This window comes from Nannobrachium achirus (assembly GCF_963921795.1).
Source record: "Nannobrachium achirus genome assembly, chromosome: 9".
Classification (NCBI taxonomy): Eukaryota; Metazoa; Chordata; class Actinopteri; order Myctophiformes; family Myctophidae; genus Nannobrachium; species Nannobrachium achirus.
Genome location: NC_137818.1, coordinates 15701693 through 15717572, shown reverse-complemented (window position 1 = coordinate 15717572; position 15880 = coordinate 15701693). Strand labels below are relative to the sequence as shown.

The window sequence follows — 15880 nt, the reverse complement described above, 5'->3', positions numbered from 1 at the left end:
ACTCTCTGATGAAGGCATCCCACCACATACCTGTTTGAAAACATACCTGATGAATGAGGCACAAACAGGAGGCCTTGTGTGTGGGTGTATCTAGTAGTAGTCGGGGATCCACATGCCCTAAAGCTCAAGGAATAGGGTTGAACCTGTGATGTTCTGCCGCACTTTTTATTTCTGTTTTATCTATTAGTTTGGTCATTAAGGTCCACAGAATGAGAGGCCTGCTCTGCCGGAAACATCGCGAAAAAAAGTTATGGCCATTTGTATATTCACTGTCCCATTGACTCCACTACACAGGAAAGGAAATATATTATAAAAAAGAAAAATTCTGCTTTAAGTAGCATGTGAGGGGTCAAAATGGAGATTTTTCATGATTGTGAATCCATTGCAAGCATTTGTTTTGCACAAAAAACATTCCTTGGGCAAGAAAACTAACCAACAAAAGTGTTAAAAGTGATGAGTCATCACTTTTCACAGTCATCACAGTGATGAGTCATCACTTTTGACACTTTTGTTGGTTTGTTATCTAGCCCAAGGAATGTTTTTTGTGCAAAACAAATGCTTGCAATGGATTCAGAATCATGAAAACCCTCCATTTTGACCCCTCACGTGCTACTTAAAGCAGAATTTTTCTTGTTTATAATATATTTCCTTTCCTGTGTAGTGGAGTCAGTGGGACAGTGAATATACAAATGGCCATAACTTTTTTTCGCGATGTTTCCGGCAGAGCAGGCCTCTCATTCTGTGGACCTTAATGACCAAACTAATGGATAAAACAGAAATAAAAAGTGCGGCAGAACATCACAGGTCCCCTCCCATTTTGAGGGACTGGATCCCCGGCTATAGTGTGTCATAGTTCCACCCCTTGCCTCTCCTCACTGACGGCACATAGAGACAGACACGATTCACAGGGAACATTTTAGAGGAGGAAGTGTTACCAACTGACAGGCTGATTTCCTGGCTTGAGGAGAGTGTTTGTAGCTTCACTTAAAAATATAATGGCTTCCAAGGCGTCTCGCCCTGAAGAGGATTATTGCTGCCCTGTGTGTCGTGACATCTTTAAGGATCCTGTTCTCCTGTTCTGTAGCCACAGCTTCTGTAAAGCCTGCCTGCAGGAATGGTGGAGAGAGAAGGAAATAAAGGAATGTCCAGTTTGTAAGGGGAGACATTCAGTGGATCCACCCAGAAACCTGGCTCTGAAGAACCTGTGTGAGGCCTTCATACAGGAGAGACATCAGAGAGCTCCAACAGGGTCTGAGGTTCTCTGCAGCCTGCATGCTAACAAACTCGAACTGTTCTGTCTGGAATGTCAACTGCCAGTGTGTCTTGTGTGTCGAGATTCTAAAAAACACACCAAACACAGTTTCAGACCCATTGACGAAGCCGCACTTGATCACAAGAAGGAAGTCCAGAAATCACTGAAGCCTTTACAAGAGAAACTGGAGATATTTCATACATTTAAAACAAGTTATGATCAAACATCAGCACACATTCAGTTCCAGAATCGGCACGCAGAGATTCAGATTAAGGAACAGTTTAAGAAGATGCGTCAGTTTCTACAAGAGGAAGAGGATGCTAGGATTGCTGCACTGTGGGACGAAGAGCAGCAGAAGAGTCAGATGATGAAGGTGAGAACTGAGTGCCTAAACAGAGACATATTAACTCTTTCAAACACAATCAGATCCATAGAGGAGGAACTGGGAGCTGAACAGAACTCATGCCTGCAGAACTACAAGACCACAATGCAAAGAGTCCAGCTCACACTGCAGGACCCACAGCCGGTCTCAGGAGCACTGATAGACGTGGCCAAACACCTGGACAGCCTGACCTTCAGAGTCTGGTACAAGATGAAGGACATTGTCTCCTACACTCCTGTCATTCTGGACCCCAACACTGCCCATCCACAACTCATCGTGTCTGATGATCTGACCAGTGTGAGACTTGGACAAAAACAGCAGCTTCCTGACAACCCAGAGAGGTTTGACCACTATGGAATCATCCTGGGTTCTGAGGGCTTTAACTCAGGGTCTCACAGCTGGGATGTTGAGGTTGGAGACAACGCATGCTGGGCACTAGGTATGCGAGCAGAGTCCACTCAAAGGAAGGGTGTCAATAGGGGTAAATTCTGGAGATTAGGGTTAAATCAAGGTAAATACACAGCAGCAAGCTTCTCACCAGGGTCCGACACTGTTCTCTCAGTGAAGCAGAAACCTCAGAGGATCAGAGTCCAGCTGGACTGGAACAAAGGAAAGCTGTCCTTCTCTGACCCTGATACTAACACACACCTACACACCTTCACACAAACTTTCACTGACACACTCTTTCCATTAGTTTACACTGATCAGATTGGTCGTACTCTGAGGATATTACCAGAGAAGCTCAGTGTAACTCAAACAATGTAGTTAGTAGGGATGGTCCGATCAGGTTTTTTGGAACCGATCACCGAGCACCGATCACAAAAGTTTGATCACCCGATCCCGATCAATCACCAATCCGATCAAGTTATTATTTATATTTTTTAAATGTTAATGTTTTAACTTTATTTCATTCATTCACTCATGAATTAATTTATATATTTGCCTTTATAGTTATTTACCAGCATTACTATGTATTTATTATCATAGCAGTAACTAATTATTCCTTCAGCACTGTGGAAATCAATACCCCAAAATGGCCTCAAGTGGGCATACTGAACGGCTGGTTGATCAGATGCACCGATCCGATTGGATCGGTGAATTTACCATTTGATCTAAACCACCGATTATCGCCGATCATGCTTTGATCGGCCCGATCCGATCCATTGCCGATTGATCGGTAACATCTTTAGTAGTTAGACATGATGATGGTGATCGTGTTGGTGGTGATGATGATGATGATTATGTCAAACTATGGGGACTTTAAACAGTAATCGGCCTACCTGTCAATTTTAGAATCTATTTAATCATGTTGTGGTCGAGAACAAACCATGAAGGCCTTTATTGAACCTGCTAGGTAAAATAAAGTACTTTAGGTACAGCATGATGGTAAGACAACGCACTCAGCGTAACACCGTCATATATTTGGAACATAAAAATATAAATGAATAAAATACATAATTGCATTGCTTTCGAGCAGAAACCTCCTATCTCCATCACAAATTAACGCCCACTTGATCATATTTCAGCGCCAAACTAAATGATTGACAGCAGCAGATCTGCAAGCTCGAAACGTGCCGTGAGGTTTAGAGTTTGTAGATCTGCCACTTTCGATGTTTTTGAATTCGAATCCTCAAAAAAAGTAACAGTTTTGGACATGAGGTTTCCACCCGACAGACGATGTAATGTGTCCCACAGCAACACTCCGATCTGTCTCTGGTGGCCGTAAGGATATTACAAGTGGGCCCCCAAATATTTGGCAAAACACAAAGATTTTATTGATAATATAACATACATACAGTAATACATATAAATAAGAAACGTCATTGTAGTTTTTCTTTAGAGCCTTGAAAAATGTTAGTGATAAATGAAACGTATAGTATAATACGTTAGTTTTACTGACACAACACGGCCACAATCGATTGATAGATCATTACAAAAATATATGCTCTGAAAATGCACACGGCCGGCCGGGCCCACCGATCTGACCCACCACTTTCGGCTGCTGTTAAGTGGGCCCACAACACAAGTGTACCCTGATCTAGAAAAGATAATGTTAGGGAGTCAGGGTACTTTGAGATAGATAGGTGAGATAGAATCACCACGTTGAACACAAATCAAACGGTTTTACTGAGCAATTTAATTGCTCTTTAATAGCATTTTGCTGTTCTTTTAGTAACAATGGTGATGTTCTTTAACATTTGATATCTTGTCCCTACTAATAGTACACATACGTGTCTTTTTACTTGTCATGGCAGACTGAGGATGCTTTTTGTAACTTAAAACATCTGTTCCCACTTGGTAGCACTTTTTATTTGTGTCTCACTGTGGATCATTAAAGAATAATGTTTTGTTCATCTGCAAACCTCTGTGGACATTCACTTTGTTATGTTGGTGTGTGAGTGTTCCTTTAGTCTTAGTGTGTTGAGTGACAGGAAGCTGAGGGTAGAGTAGAAAGACATACAACACATGATTCTGACTGGAATCAAGGTTGTCTCTATGACTATTTACCACCAATAGTGACTATTTACCACCAGTGCAGCACATTCATTATCTTCTGACATATTCTTTGGAGATAAAATCATTTCACAATAGGTATGGGGATTGTTCTTTTTTTTTAAATCAATTCTGATTCTTTAATTAAGAATTTCACCCAGTAGGGATGTTGTTTTCATTTTTTTTTGTCTCAGGTCACCTGGTAAATAACATTTTAATCCACGGAACCCCTGAATTACATTGTTACTTTACAGACAGTACCTTACATTTATGTCAAATATGCAAATCTTTCCCCTCTAAGATACAGTATGTCACGAAGAAAACTTGAGAGAATATCCATTGCCATTAGGACAGATTGAAAATATATTTTATACTTGGCGTTGAGCCACTTGAACCTCAGCATCCTTACTCTGGGGGGATCGTTAACCAAAAATAGCTGATCTACAAGCTCACAACGTGTCACAGCGTCACATGTTGTGAGCTTGCAGATCTGCTATTTTTGGTGAAGAGACTTTGTGTATCGTAGGCTGAAAAATATCGCACCAAGTACAGTGCAACTCGTGTGTGTGTGTGTGTGTGTGTGTGTGTGTGTGTGTGTGTGTGTGTGTGTGTGTGTGTGTGTGTGTGTGTGTGTGTGTGTGTGTGTGTGTGTGTGTGTGTGTGTGTGTGTGTGTTTGAATGTGTAATGGGCAGGTAGGTGACATGGCTGCCTCCACTGTCGGTGTGTGAAGGGTTAATGTGAGACGTTTGTAAAGCACTTTGAACAGTCAATATCCACTCTGACACAATGTCCACTGTGACACAGATATCACATGAGCACACAGAGAGATCACATGATGTCAAAAAGGCACAAAGAGGGAATTTCCGTGTGTGTGTGTGTGTGTGCGTGTACCTTGCAACAGTTCAGTAGTGTCATAGCTCCACTCCTACCAGACTCATCTGAGAGAAACCAAGAAAGGGAGAGGTTGTTATTCTGCCTCGACACACTGACAACACGCAGAGCCGGACAATAAGATTCACCTCTTTCTACAACAGGAGGGAAGACTGACCCAGACCACTGGGACCTGCATGACTCCTGCATTTCCTTGTGTTTGTAGCTTCACTCAGAGAGCAAATGGCTTCCAAGGTGTCTTGCCCTGAAGAGGATTATGCCTGTCCTTTTTGGTGTGACATATTTAAAGATCCTGTTCTCCTGTCTTGTAGCCACGGATTCTATAAAGACTCTCTGCAGGGATGGTGGAGAGAGAAGAAAATAAAGGAATGTCCATTTTGTAAGGAGAGACATTCAATGGCTCCACCCAGAAACCTGGCTCTGAAGAACCTGTGTGAGGCCTTCATACAGGAGAGACATCAGAGAGCTTCAACAGTGTCTGAGGTTCTCTGCAGCCTGCATGCTGAGAAACTCAAACTGTTCTGTCTGGAATGTCAACTGCCAGTGTGTGTTGTGTGTCGAGATTCTAAAAAACACACCAGCCACAGTTTCAGACCCATCGATGAAGCTGCCTTGGATCACAAGGAGGACATCCAGAAATCACTGAAACTTTTACAGGAGAAACTGAAGGTTTTTGATCAATTCAAAACAAAATATTCTATACAAATTCAGTACCAGACTCGGCACACAGAGGTTCAGATTAAGGAACAGTTTAAGAAGATGCGTCAGTTTCTACAAGAGGAAGAGGATGCTAGCATTGCTGCACTGTGGGAGGAAGAGCAACAGAAGAATCAGATGATGAAGAAGAAGACAGAGAGTCTAAATAGAGACATAGCAACTCTTTCAAACACAATCAGAGCCATAGAGGAGGAGCTGAGAGCTGAACACATCTCATTCCTGCAGAACTACAAGACCACAATGCAAAGAGTCCAGCTCAAACTGCAGGACCCACAGCCGGTCTCAGGAGCACTGATAGATGTGACCAAACACCTGAGCAACCTGACCTTCAGAGTCTGGTACAAGATGAAGGACATCGTCTCCTACACTCCTGTCATTCTGGACCCCAACACTGCCCATCCACAACTCATCCTGTCTGATGATCTGACCAGTGTAAGACGTGGAGAGAAACAGCAGCTTCCTGACAACCCAGAGAGGTTTGACTACCATAGAATCGTCCTGGGTTCTGAGGGCTTTAACTCAGGGACTCACAGCTGGGATGTTGAGGTTGGAGACAGTACATGCTGGGCACTAGGTATGAGAGCAGAGTCTACTCAGAGGAAGGGTGACAGTAGGGGTACATTCTGGAGAATAGGGTTAAATAAAGGTAAATACATGGCAGCATGCTTCTCACCAGGGTCCGACGCGGTTCTCTCAGTGAAGCAGAAACCTCAGAAGATCAGAGTCCAGCTGGACTGGAACAGAGGAAAGCTGTCCTTCTCTGAACCTGATACTAACACACACCTACACACCTTCACACACACTTTCACTGACACTCTCTTTCCATTAGTTTACACTGATCAGATTGGTCCTACTCTGAGGATACTACCAGAGAAGGTTAGTGTAACTGTGAAACAATGTAGTTAGAAATTATGATGATTGTGATGATTATGTCAAACTATGGAGTGTTTAAAGAGTAACAGTTTTGGACATCTGTGATGTCATCATCATCATCTACTTCTGACTCAACCTGTGGGCCGTCAGGATATTACAAGTGGGCCCTTAAATATTTGGCAAAAAACTAAGATTGTATTGATAATATAACGTAAATATAAAAAAGAATTGTCATCACAGTTTTTCTTTAGAGCCTTGAAAAAATGTCTTAGTGATTAATTAAACTAGGTTAGTTTTTCTGATTCAAGTTGCAACACAATCGATTGACAGATCATTAAAATATACATTATGCACACGGCCCACTCATCGGACCACTTTCGGCTGCCGTGTTAAGTGGGACCTCAAGTGGACCCTGATCCAGAAAAGATTGGGAAGCGCTGATTCTACACAATATAAAACCAGTAAGACTCCCTAATCGGGAGATTAGCGACCGTCAGGTCTTATGTATACACAAATTTGTCTGTCCATGTTGATGACATGACTTTAGAGATACTGTGTACTGCTTTGCGTGATTTTAGGGCAAAATCTCTAGGAGCAGTGTCCACAAATGTGTCTTGAAAGAATCGGTCTCATGGTGGCGCTAGAAGAGGGCCATGTGAGAAATAAGGTTTTACTGAGCAATTCAATTAATTGTCTATTTTTTTAAGGTATTTGTTTTTAGTTTTTGTTGTTGTTGTAACAAACCATGGTGACGTTCTTTACCATTAGATATCCTGTCCCTATACGAAACAGATGTGTTTTTACTTTCCATAGCAGACTGAGATGCTTTTTTTGTAACTAAAACATTGGTAGAACCTTTTATTTGTGTCTCAATATGGACCATTAAAGAACAATATTTTTTTTCATTTGCCAAACCTCTGTGGACATTCACTTTGTTATGCTGGTGTGTGAGTGTTCCTCTTTAGTCTTCTTAATGTGTTGAGTGACAGGAAGCTGAGGTTAGAAAGACATACAGCATGACTCTGACTGGAATCAAGTTTGACCTTTCACCAATAGTGACTAATTACCAACCAGTGCAGTACATTCATTATCTTCTGACATATTATTCTGACATATTATTCTGAAATAATATTCTGCGCGCATGTGTGCGACTGTGCTTGTGTGTGTGTGTGTGTGTGTGTGTGTGTGTGTGTGTGTGTGTGTGTGTGTGTGTGTGTGTGTGTGTGTGTGTGTGTGTGTACTTGTGTTATTCAAACCAATGTCTCTATTATGCAGTGGTTTTAATTTGTTTTTGTCTCAGGCCACCTCTCTAAATAACCTTTTAATCCACGTCACCCCTAAATTACACTGTTACTTTACAGAGAGTACCTTACATTTATGTCAAACATGTAAATCTTTCCCCTCTAACATACAGTATGTCACGAAGAAAACTTGAGAGAATATCCATTGCCATTAGGACAGATTGAAAATATCTGTTATACTTGGCGTTGAGCCACTTGAACCTCAGCATCCTTACTCTGGGGGGAACGTTCACCAAAAATAGCCGATCTACAATGTGTCACAGCGTGATGCGTTGTGAGCTTGCAGATCTACTATTTTTGGTGAAGAGACTGTGTACCGTAGGCTGAAGAATATCGCACCAAGTACAGTGCAACTCTGGCCTGTTCTACCAAGTATAGAGTGGTTAAACTGAAGTGATGCTATTCTGAGGCACCCCTGGACTTGCATCATGGCACCCTAGGGTGCCACGGCACCCACTTTGAGTAACCCTGCTCTAATGCAGCTTCAATATTTTTGCATCAATGTTCCACAAAAGAAAATACCCTCATCTGTCTATCCATCTACATTATGTTACAGTTTCTGTTCTCCATCTCCAGCCACTGTTGTTACTCATCAACCTTTATTAGTATGAAAGGTCCACTGATCATAACTTGAGCCATAGATTATCCTGCAGTAAGACATGAGCCTTTAACCCTGTACTCATATTGACTTCACAGAGGAAATAACTCCCTGCAGTGAGCCCTCTATCCTCCTGGAGATGTGTTCCTATGCTGCTGTTTAGCTAAATTAATGTGTTGTTCATCACCCCCTGTGCCACCACGTTTGGGAAAGAAAGCCTGGCCTGGCAAGACTGGCATCCAGTACTCAAATGTTTTACTTAAGTAAAATAATCAAGTCTGTTACAAGTAAATATCCGGAATGCAAAATGTACTTGAGTAAAAGTATGAAAGTATTGGTTTCAAAATATACTTACCAAAAGTAAAAGTACAAATGTTCAAAAATAGCAGATTTACAATAGCAGATTTACAACACGTTGCGTTGCGACGTGTTGTGAGCTTATCGGCTTTCAAATAGCTAGGTAGAAAACGGGGCTAAAGTGGTTTATGTATGTTTTATAATATAATTTATATCTTCAAATTAACTAGTATTAAACTAAAGTATTTTTTATACTTTTAGTGGATTACAATGTTAGCCTCTGAGATGTAGTGGAGTAGAAGTAAAAGTATTGAGAATTGGAAATACTCAAGTATTAACCTCAAAATTGTACTTAAGTACTGTACATGAGTAGGCTAAATGTAGTCAAATACTTTCCACCACTGCTGGGATCACAACTGAATGACCTGACTTCACCTCAGGACCTGAATATGGAGCAGTGTCCACAGAAACAGTTTTAAGAGCAGAGGAGAGCTTTAGATATCCTGTCCAGAGAAGGAATGTTTATTGACTCTCGCAACGTTCCAACATATCAACCATTGCTGTGCTCAAATGCCATGTTACAGTATCTGTGTTACTATTAGCACACAAATAGCCTATAGCTGAAACAACGGTCAACATGTACTTCTCATGCTGGACGCAGAGATCACTGAGATGTGATGCTCAGCCCTCGGAAGAGAGAGCTCCCTACTGTACCATAGAAATGTAGGACAGGAAAGCATTGGCAGTTCAGTTGTATGGCTGCTTTCACTGTCGGTGTGTGGAAGGGTTAATGTGAGAAGTATATTGTAAAGCACTTTGAACAGTCAATGTCCACCCTGACAAAGATATCACACCACATATCTGATGATCTGAGGCACAGAGAACATGAGGGCATTTCTGTGTGTGTGTGGGTGTGGGCGGGTGTGCATGGACTTGTGGGCGTTGTATGATCCTTGCAACAGTTCAGTAGTGTTATAGCACCACTCCTACCAGACTCATCTGAGAGAAACCAAGAAACTGAGAGGTTGTTAATCTGCCTCTACAAACTGACGACACGCAAAGAGACGGACAATAAGATTCACCTTCAGATAAAAAAAGGGAGGGAGGATACACTGTCTTTACACAGCTTCAAGAGGGAATACTGACTCAGATCACGGAAACCTGCTGCTGAACGGACTTTAACAAATACCAAGATTCACAGTGAAAGTGAACATTCTAGAGTGTTACCAACATTGACTGGCTGATTTCCTGGTTTGAGGAGTGTTTGTGGCTTCACTCAGAGACAAAATGGCATCCAAGTCGTCTCGTCCTGAAGAGGATTATTCCTGTCCTGTGTGTTTTGACATCTTTAAAGACCCTGTTATCCTGTCATGTAGCCACAGCTTCTGTAAAGACTGTCTGAAGGGATGGTGGACAGAGAAGAAAATAAAGGAATGTCCAGTTTGTAAGGAGAGACATTCAGTGGATCCACCCAGAAACCTGGCTCTGAAGAACGTGTGTGAGGCCTTCACACAGGAGAGACATCAGAGAGCTTCAACAGGGTCTGAGGTTCTCTGCAATCTGCATGCTGAGAAACTCAAACTGTTCTGTCTGGAATGTCAACAGCCAGTGTGTCTTGTGTGTCGAGATTCTAAAAAACACACCAAACACAGTTTCAGACCCATCGATGAAGCTGCACTGGATCACAAGGAGGAAGTCCAGAAATCACTGAAGCCTTTACAGGAGAAACTGAAGGTTTTTGATAAATTCAAAACAAACTATGACCAAAAAACAGCACACATTCAGTTCCAGAATCAGTACACAGAGATTCAGATTAAGGAACAGTTTAAGAAGATGTGTCAGTTTCTACAAGTGGAAGAGGATGCTAGGCTTGCTGCACTGTGGGAGGAAGAGCAACAGAAGAGTCAGATGATGATGGAGAGGACTGAGGTTCTAAACAGAAACATAGTAACTCTTTCAAACACAATCAGATCCATAGAGGAGGAGCTGAGAGCTGAACACGTCTCATTCCTGCAGAACTACAAGACCACAATGCAAAGAGTCCAGCTCACACTGCAGGACCCACAGCCGGTCTCAGGACCACTGATAGATGTGGCCAAACACCTGGACAACCTGACCTTCAGAGTCTGGGAAAAGATGAAGGACATTGTCTCCTACACTCCTGTCATTCTGGACCCCAACACTGCCCATCCACAACTCATCCTGTCTGATGATTTGACCAGTGTGAAATGTAGAGAAAAACAGCAGCTTCCTGACAACCCAGAGAGGTTTGACCACTATGGCATCGTCCTGGGCTCTGAGGGCTTTAACTCAGGGACTCACAGCTGGGATGTTGAGGTTAGAGACAATACATGCTGGGTAGTAGGTGTATTAGCAGAGTCCTATCAGAGGAAGGGAGACAAAGCGGGTCAGTGCTGGAATATAGAGTTGGATGAAGGTAAATACGCAGCATGTAACTATCCAAGGTCCGTAGCTGATCTCTCAGTGAAGCAGGAACCTCAGAGGATCAGAGTCCAGCTGGACTGGAACAGAGGAAAGCTTTCCTTCTCTGATCCTGATACTAACACACACCTATTCACCTTCACACACACTTTCACTGACACACTCTTTCCATACATTTACACTGGTCAGATTGGTGGTTCTCTGAAGATGTTACCAGGGAAGGTCAGTGTAACTCTGGAACAACGTAGTTAGATGATGATGAGTATGAAGACAAACTTTGGAGTCTTTAAAGAGTAATACCTTAACTTTTAGAAGTCTTATGATTGTGGTGTGGTCGATGACGGTCAACTTGAAATAAGTGTCTCTCTGACCTGTGATGACATCACCTACACCAGTGATTTTCAAGATGTGGGCAATGAGGATTTTATTGATAATGTAATCATTGATGAGTAAAAGAAAGTCATGGCATGTTTTCTTTAAAATCTCAAAAAAGTATTTTTAAATGATCCAAACCGCAACACAATCGTTTGATTTATCATTAAAATAAACATGGTCTGAAAATGCAGGCTGATGTGTGATCGAGAACCACTGTTCTACACAGTAAAACCAAGTGTTCAAAGTGTAAAATCAAACCAAATGGAGCCTATAATCCACCAGTAAGACTCCCTAATCGGGAGATAAGCGACCGTCAGGTATATAATCCATAACTTGATATAAATATAATCTACAAACTTGGGCTGTTCATTAAACTTTCAAGAGTGTACACAATGGAACCAAATGGACCTGTATTAGTAATCATAGGGATTTGGGGTACTTTACTATAATAATATTATATTTTTTACTACTACTTCACAGTTTACTCATACAATATCTAACCACGTTGGATACATCTCAAAAGCAATTTAATTTGTGATCTATTCTTTGGGAAGTTATTACATGATTTAGTGTGTTGCATTGTGCTGTTTTCTAGTAAACAACCATAGTGACATTAGATTGTATGTTAGTCTACATACTGTAATGTCTCATTGATCTCTGTGTGTGTTCTGAGCCCTGTAACATGAATGATCCTCCGATGACAGGCGTGTGTTTGTTTGTTTATTTTTATCTTTTGCTCTTCACGTCATCCTAATGACCGACACTTACCACTTTACCTTATTTTTGGTAACACTTTTTATTTTTGTATCACTATATGGATCATTAAAGAATAATATTCTGCCAAACCTCTTTGGACATTCAGTTTGTTGCTGTATATTGGTGTGTGAGAGTTAGTCTCAGTGTGTTGAGTGACAGGAAGCTGAGGGTAGAAAGATATACAACACATGACTCTGACTGAGATACGTTTTCCTCTCTGACCTTTTACCAACTAGTGACTCTTCACCAATCAGTACACCTAATATTCGTCTGAGATAATTCTGTAATATAAGGATGCGGATTGTTCACTTTTATCGATTTTGGTCCCTGGGGCACTTCATCACTTTCATTCAAATGCTTGCATTGTGACTTTTAAATGTGATATTTCCGCTTTATTTTTATTTTATTTTGAAGGTACAATTATTGCATATCATCTCTCTTGGGTGGAAACCTCTTATGTCAAACTGTTACTGGTCATGATTCAAATTCAAAAACAGCATTATGCCTAATAGTAGATCCACAAGCTCACATAGCACCATGTTTCAAGCTTTCAGATCTGCTACTGTTGGTGCTTTTGTGTGACGCTGTAGGATGATCAAGTAGGGCAGGGGTGGGCAACTTTGATGATGGAGAGGGCCACTATATTTCCACCTTCACTCCAGAGGGCCACATTGCATATTGCTACGTCCTACTTTGTCATTCTAGTATCTCATACAAAAGATGCAAAAATAGCTGATCTACAAGCTCAAAACGCATCGCAGCGCGATGCGTTTTGAGCTTGTAGATCTGCTATTTTTGCATCTTTTGAATTGGAATCCTGATTTTTTTTTTACATAATTTAATTGGAATCCTGAAATGTAACATTTTGATTTAATTTCAAACGTATTTAATTATATAACTTTATGAACTTAAATACAAAAACATTTGACATAAAAAAAAATACATTTTAATACTACTATTAGTCATTAATCTACTAACATAGACTGACTGAATTAAAGCAGGTCATGTTTGGTATTCCAGTATTAACCTGTGGGCCGCATTAAGTGAAGGTGGGGGCCGCATGTGGCCCCCGGGCCGCCAGTTGCCCATGTATGAAGTAGGGTGTTGATTTTTGAAGAAAAAAAACACAAATAAGTTAACATTATTCAGATAAGAGGTTTCTGACCAACAACAAGAATATATGACCTGTTTCGGTCATAGTACATTATTAACTATTCAGTTCAAGTCATTGGCAGTTATTTCTTTGTTTTTATTTCCGTTATTTTGCCATTTTTTAAATGATTTTTTAAGCCTATAAAGCAAACAGATTACGTTTTATTTTTTATTAGTGTTGGGTTCAATGCCAAAAAACACAATTACGTATTTGTACTGTATAATATTTGAATGACAATAGATAGGTTTCCATAAAGCTTTTTCGAAAATAGTAATGTTCTTTGTTCATGGCTAATATTATTGTGTTCCCATTGCTTTATGTTCTGTCTGAAGCACGTTGAATTGCCTTGTTAGGGCTGTTAAGTATGACATAATTTTGTAGGCAGAGGAGAATTTCTGCCCCCAGTTTCCGTGAATCTTTTTACTATTTTTACTATTTACGCATTTTTCTTCTCTTTGTTGTTGAAAGGAAAGTGTTAGAATTATACTTTAGTCGTTATTTTTGTCTCGGATCTGTTGAAATAGCGAGGGACAGAAAATGCTCTGGGGGCAGAGTTCTTCTCTGCCTACAAAATGATGTCACGGCTTAAAAGACCCAAGGCGAAGGTTCAGGTTTTGGTGAGGGGTAGCATTATAGGATTTTAGGGTGTAGAGATAGATTGCAAGCTTTGTACGATTATTGTAGCACAATTATTACATTGTGTCCCAGGGTTTAAGCATGTCATAGTTTGCATTGCGTGCCCACGCAGTACCTGCTTTCCCATGAACACTGATGAGGACATCACACCACATACCTGTTTGATAACATACCTGATGGCTGAGCACAAACAACTTGAGGGTGTTTCCTGTAGCCCATTCGAATAGCTGATATCTAAAACAACCAGATATTAAATACTGAATACATATGCATTTTGATTTGTGTACATGTCTTACTATTTAGCTTTCATTAATAATTTTGACAGCAAATACAGCTGTGTGTGTGTGTGTGTGTGTGTGTGTGTGTGTGTGTGTGTGTGTGTGTGTGTGTGTGTGTGTGTGTGTGTGTGTGTGTGTGTGTGTGTGTGGGGACAGGGAATTACTCCTTTTGGGGACCTCATGTCCCCACAAAGATGGTACAATCAGAGGAAAAAACCTTGTGGGGGCTTATTAATAGGTCCCCACAAGGTGTTTAGGGGTTAGGTTAAGGGTTAGGGTTCAAAATGAATGGAATGTCCCCACAAAGATAGTAGACTATGTGTAATGTCCCCACAAAGTAACAATTGCAAACCTGTGTGTGTGTGTGTGTGTGTGTGTGTGTGTGTGTGTGTGTTCTTACATTACTCACCTACTTAGGACCGTTACTAAGAAAACCACCTTCCGTATTAGGACCGTTGACCAAGTTAGGACCAAAATCATGGTCCTAAGTAGGTTTGACCACTATAACAGATAGATAATGTCATTTTAACATGCCTGGTGTTGAAATTGGCATGGTCCTAAAAAGGAGGCATTTTTATATATGGTCCTAAAAAGGAGTCATTTTTACATTTGGTGTGTGTAGAATGGTGTGTGTAGAATTTCGAGTGTGTGTTTTCTTGTGTGTGTCCTACTTAGGACCATCTGGCGAACTTAATATTTTAATTACTGGTGTGTGTAGAATTTTGAAGTGCAAATCTGCCTGGTCAAGTTATGCAATTGCAGTGAGACTAGCGCCTGTGTGTTTTGTAAATGCCATTGAAGGATACATCTACATTGAAGAACATAAAATATATAGAATGAAAAAACTAATAAATGTGTCTCTTTTTTTTGTCTCTTTTTGAATAATAACTTAATTGGCAATTTTCAATGAATTGTTCATCTTTAATGTAGTTTTGTTAGTTAGAACTTCCTCTAAAATAACCTAAAATTCAAATTTATGAGGAGCTAAATAAGTGCCATAATACAATTAATCGACTAATCGTTTAAATAATCGTCCGATTAACCGATTATGAAAATAATAGTTAGTTGCAGCCCTACTCCATATATGTGCCAGGAATACTGATGATATCATCATGTTGACTCATCGTAACAAGTGTCTGGCAGCCCATATGACATCATCATGGTGACTGTGACGTCACTGACGTCACTCTGAATTATTTTGTCTAACCCCAGACAGACAGCCCTTTTATCTCCATATATGGACATAAAAGGACTACAGGCAGGAAGATACCAAGATCTCCATATATGGGCATAAATGGGACACAGACAGACTGAGACCTCCATATATGGGCAATCATCTCCATACATATGTTGTCAGCTGAAAATGCCAGTCAAAAATAAACCGAAACCTCCATTATGGGCAATCATCTCCATACATACATTGTCAGCTGAAAAT

General features: G+C 40.7%; 2 protein-coding genes across 2 annotated transcripts; both read left to right on the top strand.

Annotated features, from left to right (window-relative positions):
• Window positions 1-995: 995 nt before the first annotated feature.
• On the top strand, window positions 996-11499 carry LOC308290665 (uncharacterized protein; the record flags this gene model as incomplete). The annotated part of the gene is made up of 2 exons (XM_080732577.1): window positions 996-2349; window positions 10067-11499. 2 exons carry the CDS (start codon window positions 996-998, stop codon window positions 11497-11499), a joined length of 2787 nt encoding a protein of 928 aa, XP_080588703.1.
• LOC308291417 (nuclear factor 7, ovary-like) lies at window positions 5084-7514 on the top strand. Its single transcript, XM_080733426.1, has one exon. The coding sequence runs from the start codon at window positions 5242-5244 to the stop codon at window positions 6640-6642; it is 1401 nt and encodes a 466-aa protein (XP_080589552.1). The 5' UTR covers window positions 5084-5241; the 3' UTR covers window positions 6643-7514.
• Window positions 11500-15880: the final 4381 nt, after the last annotated feature.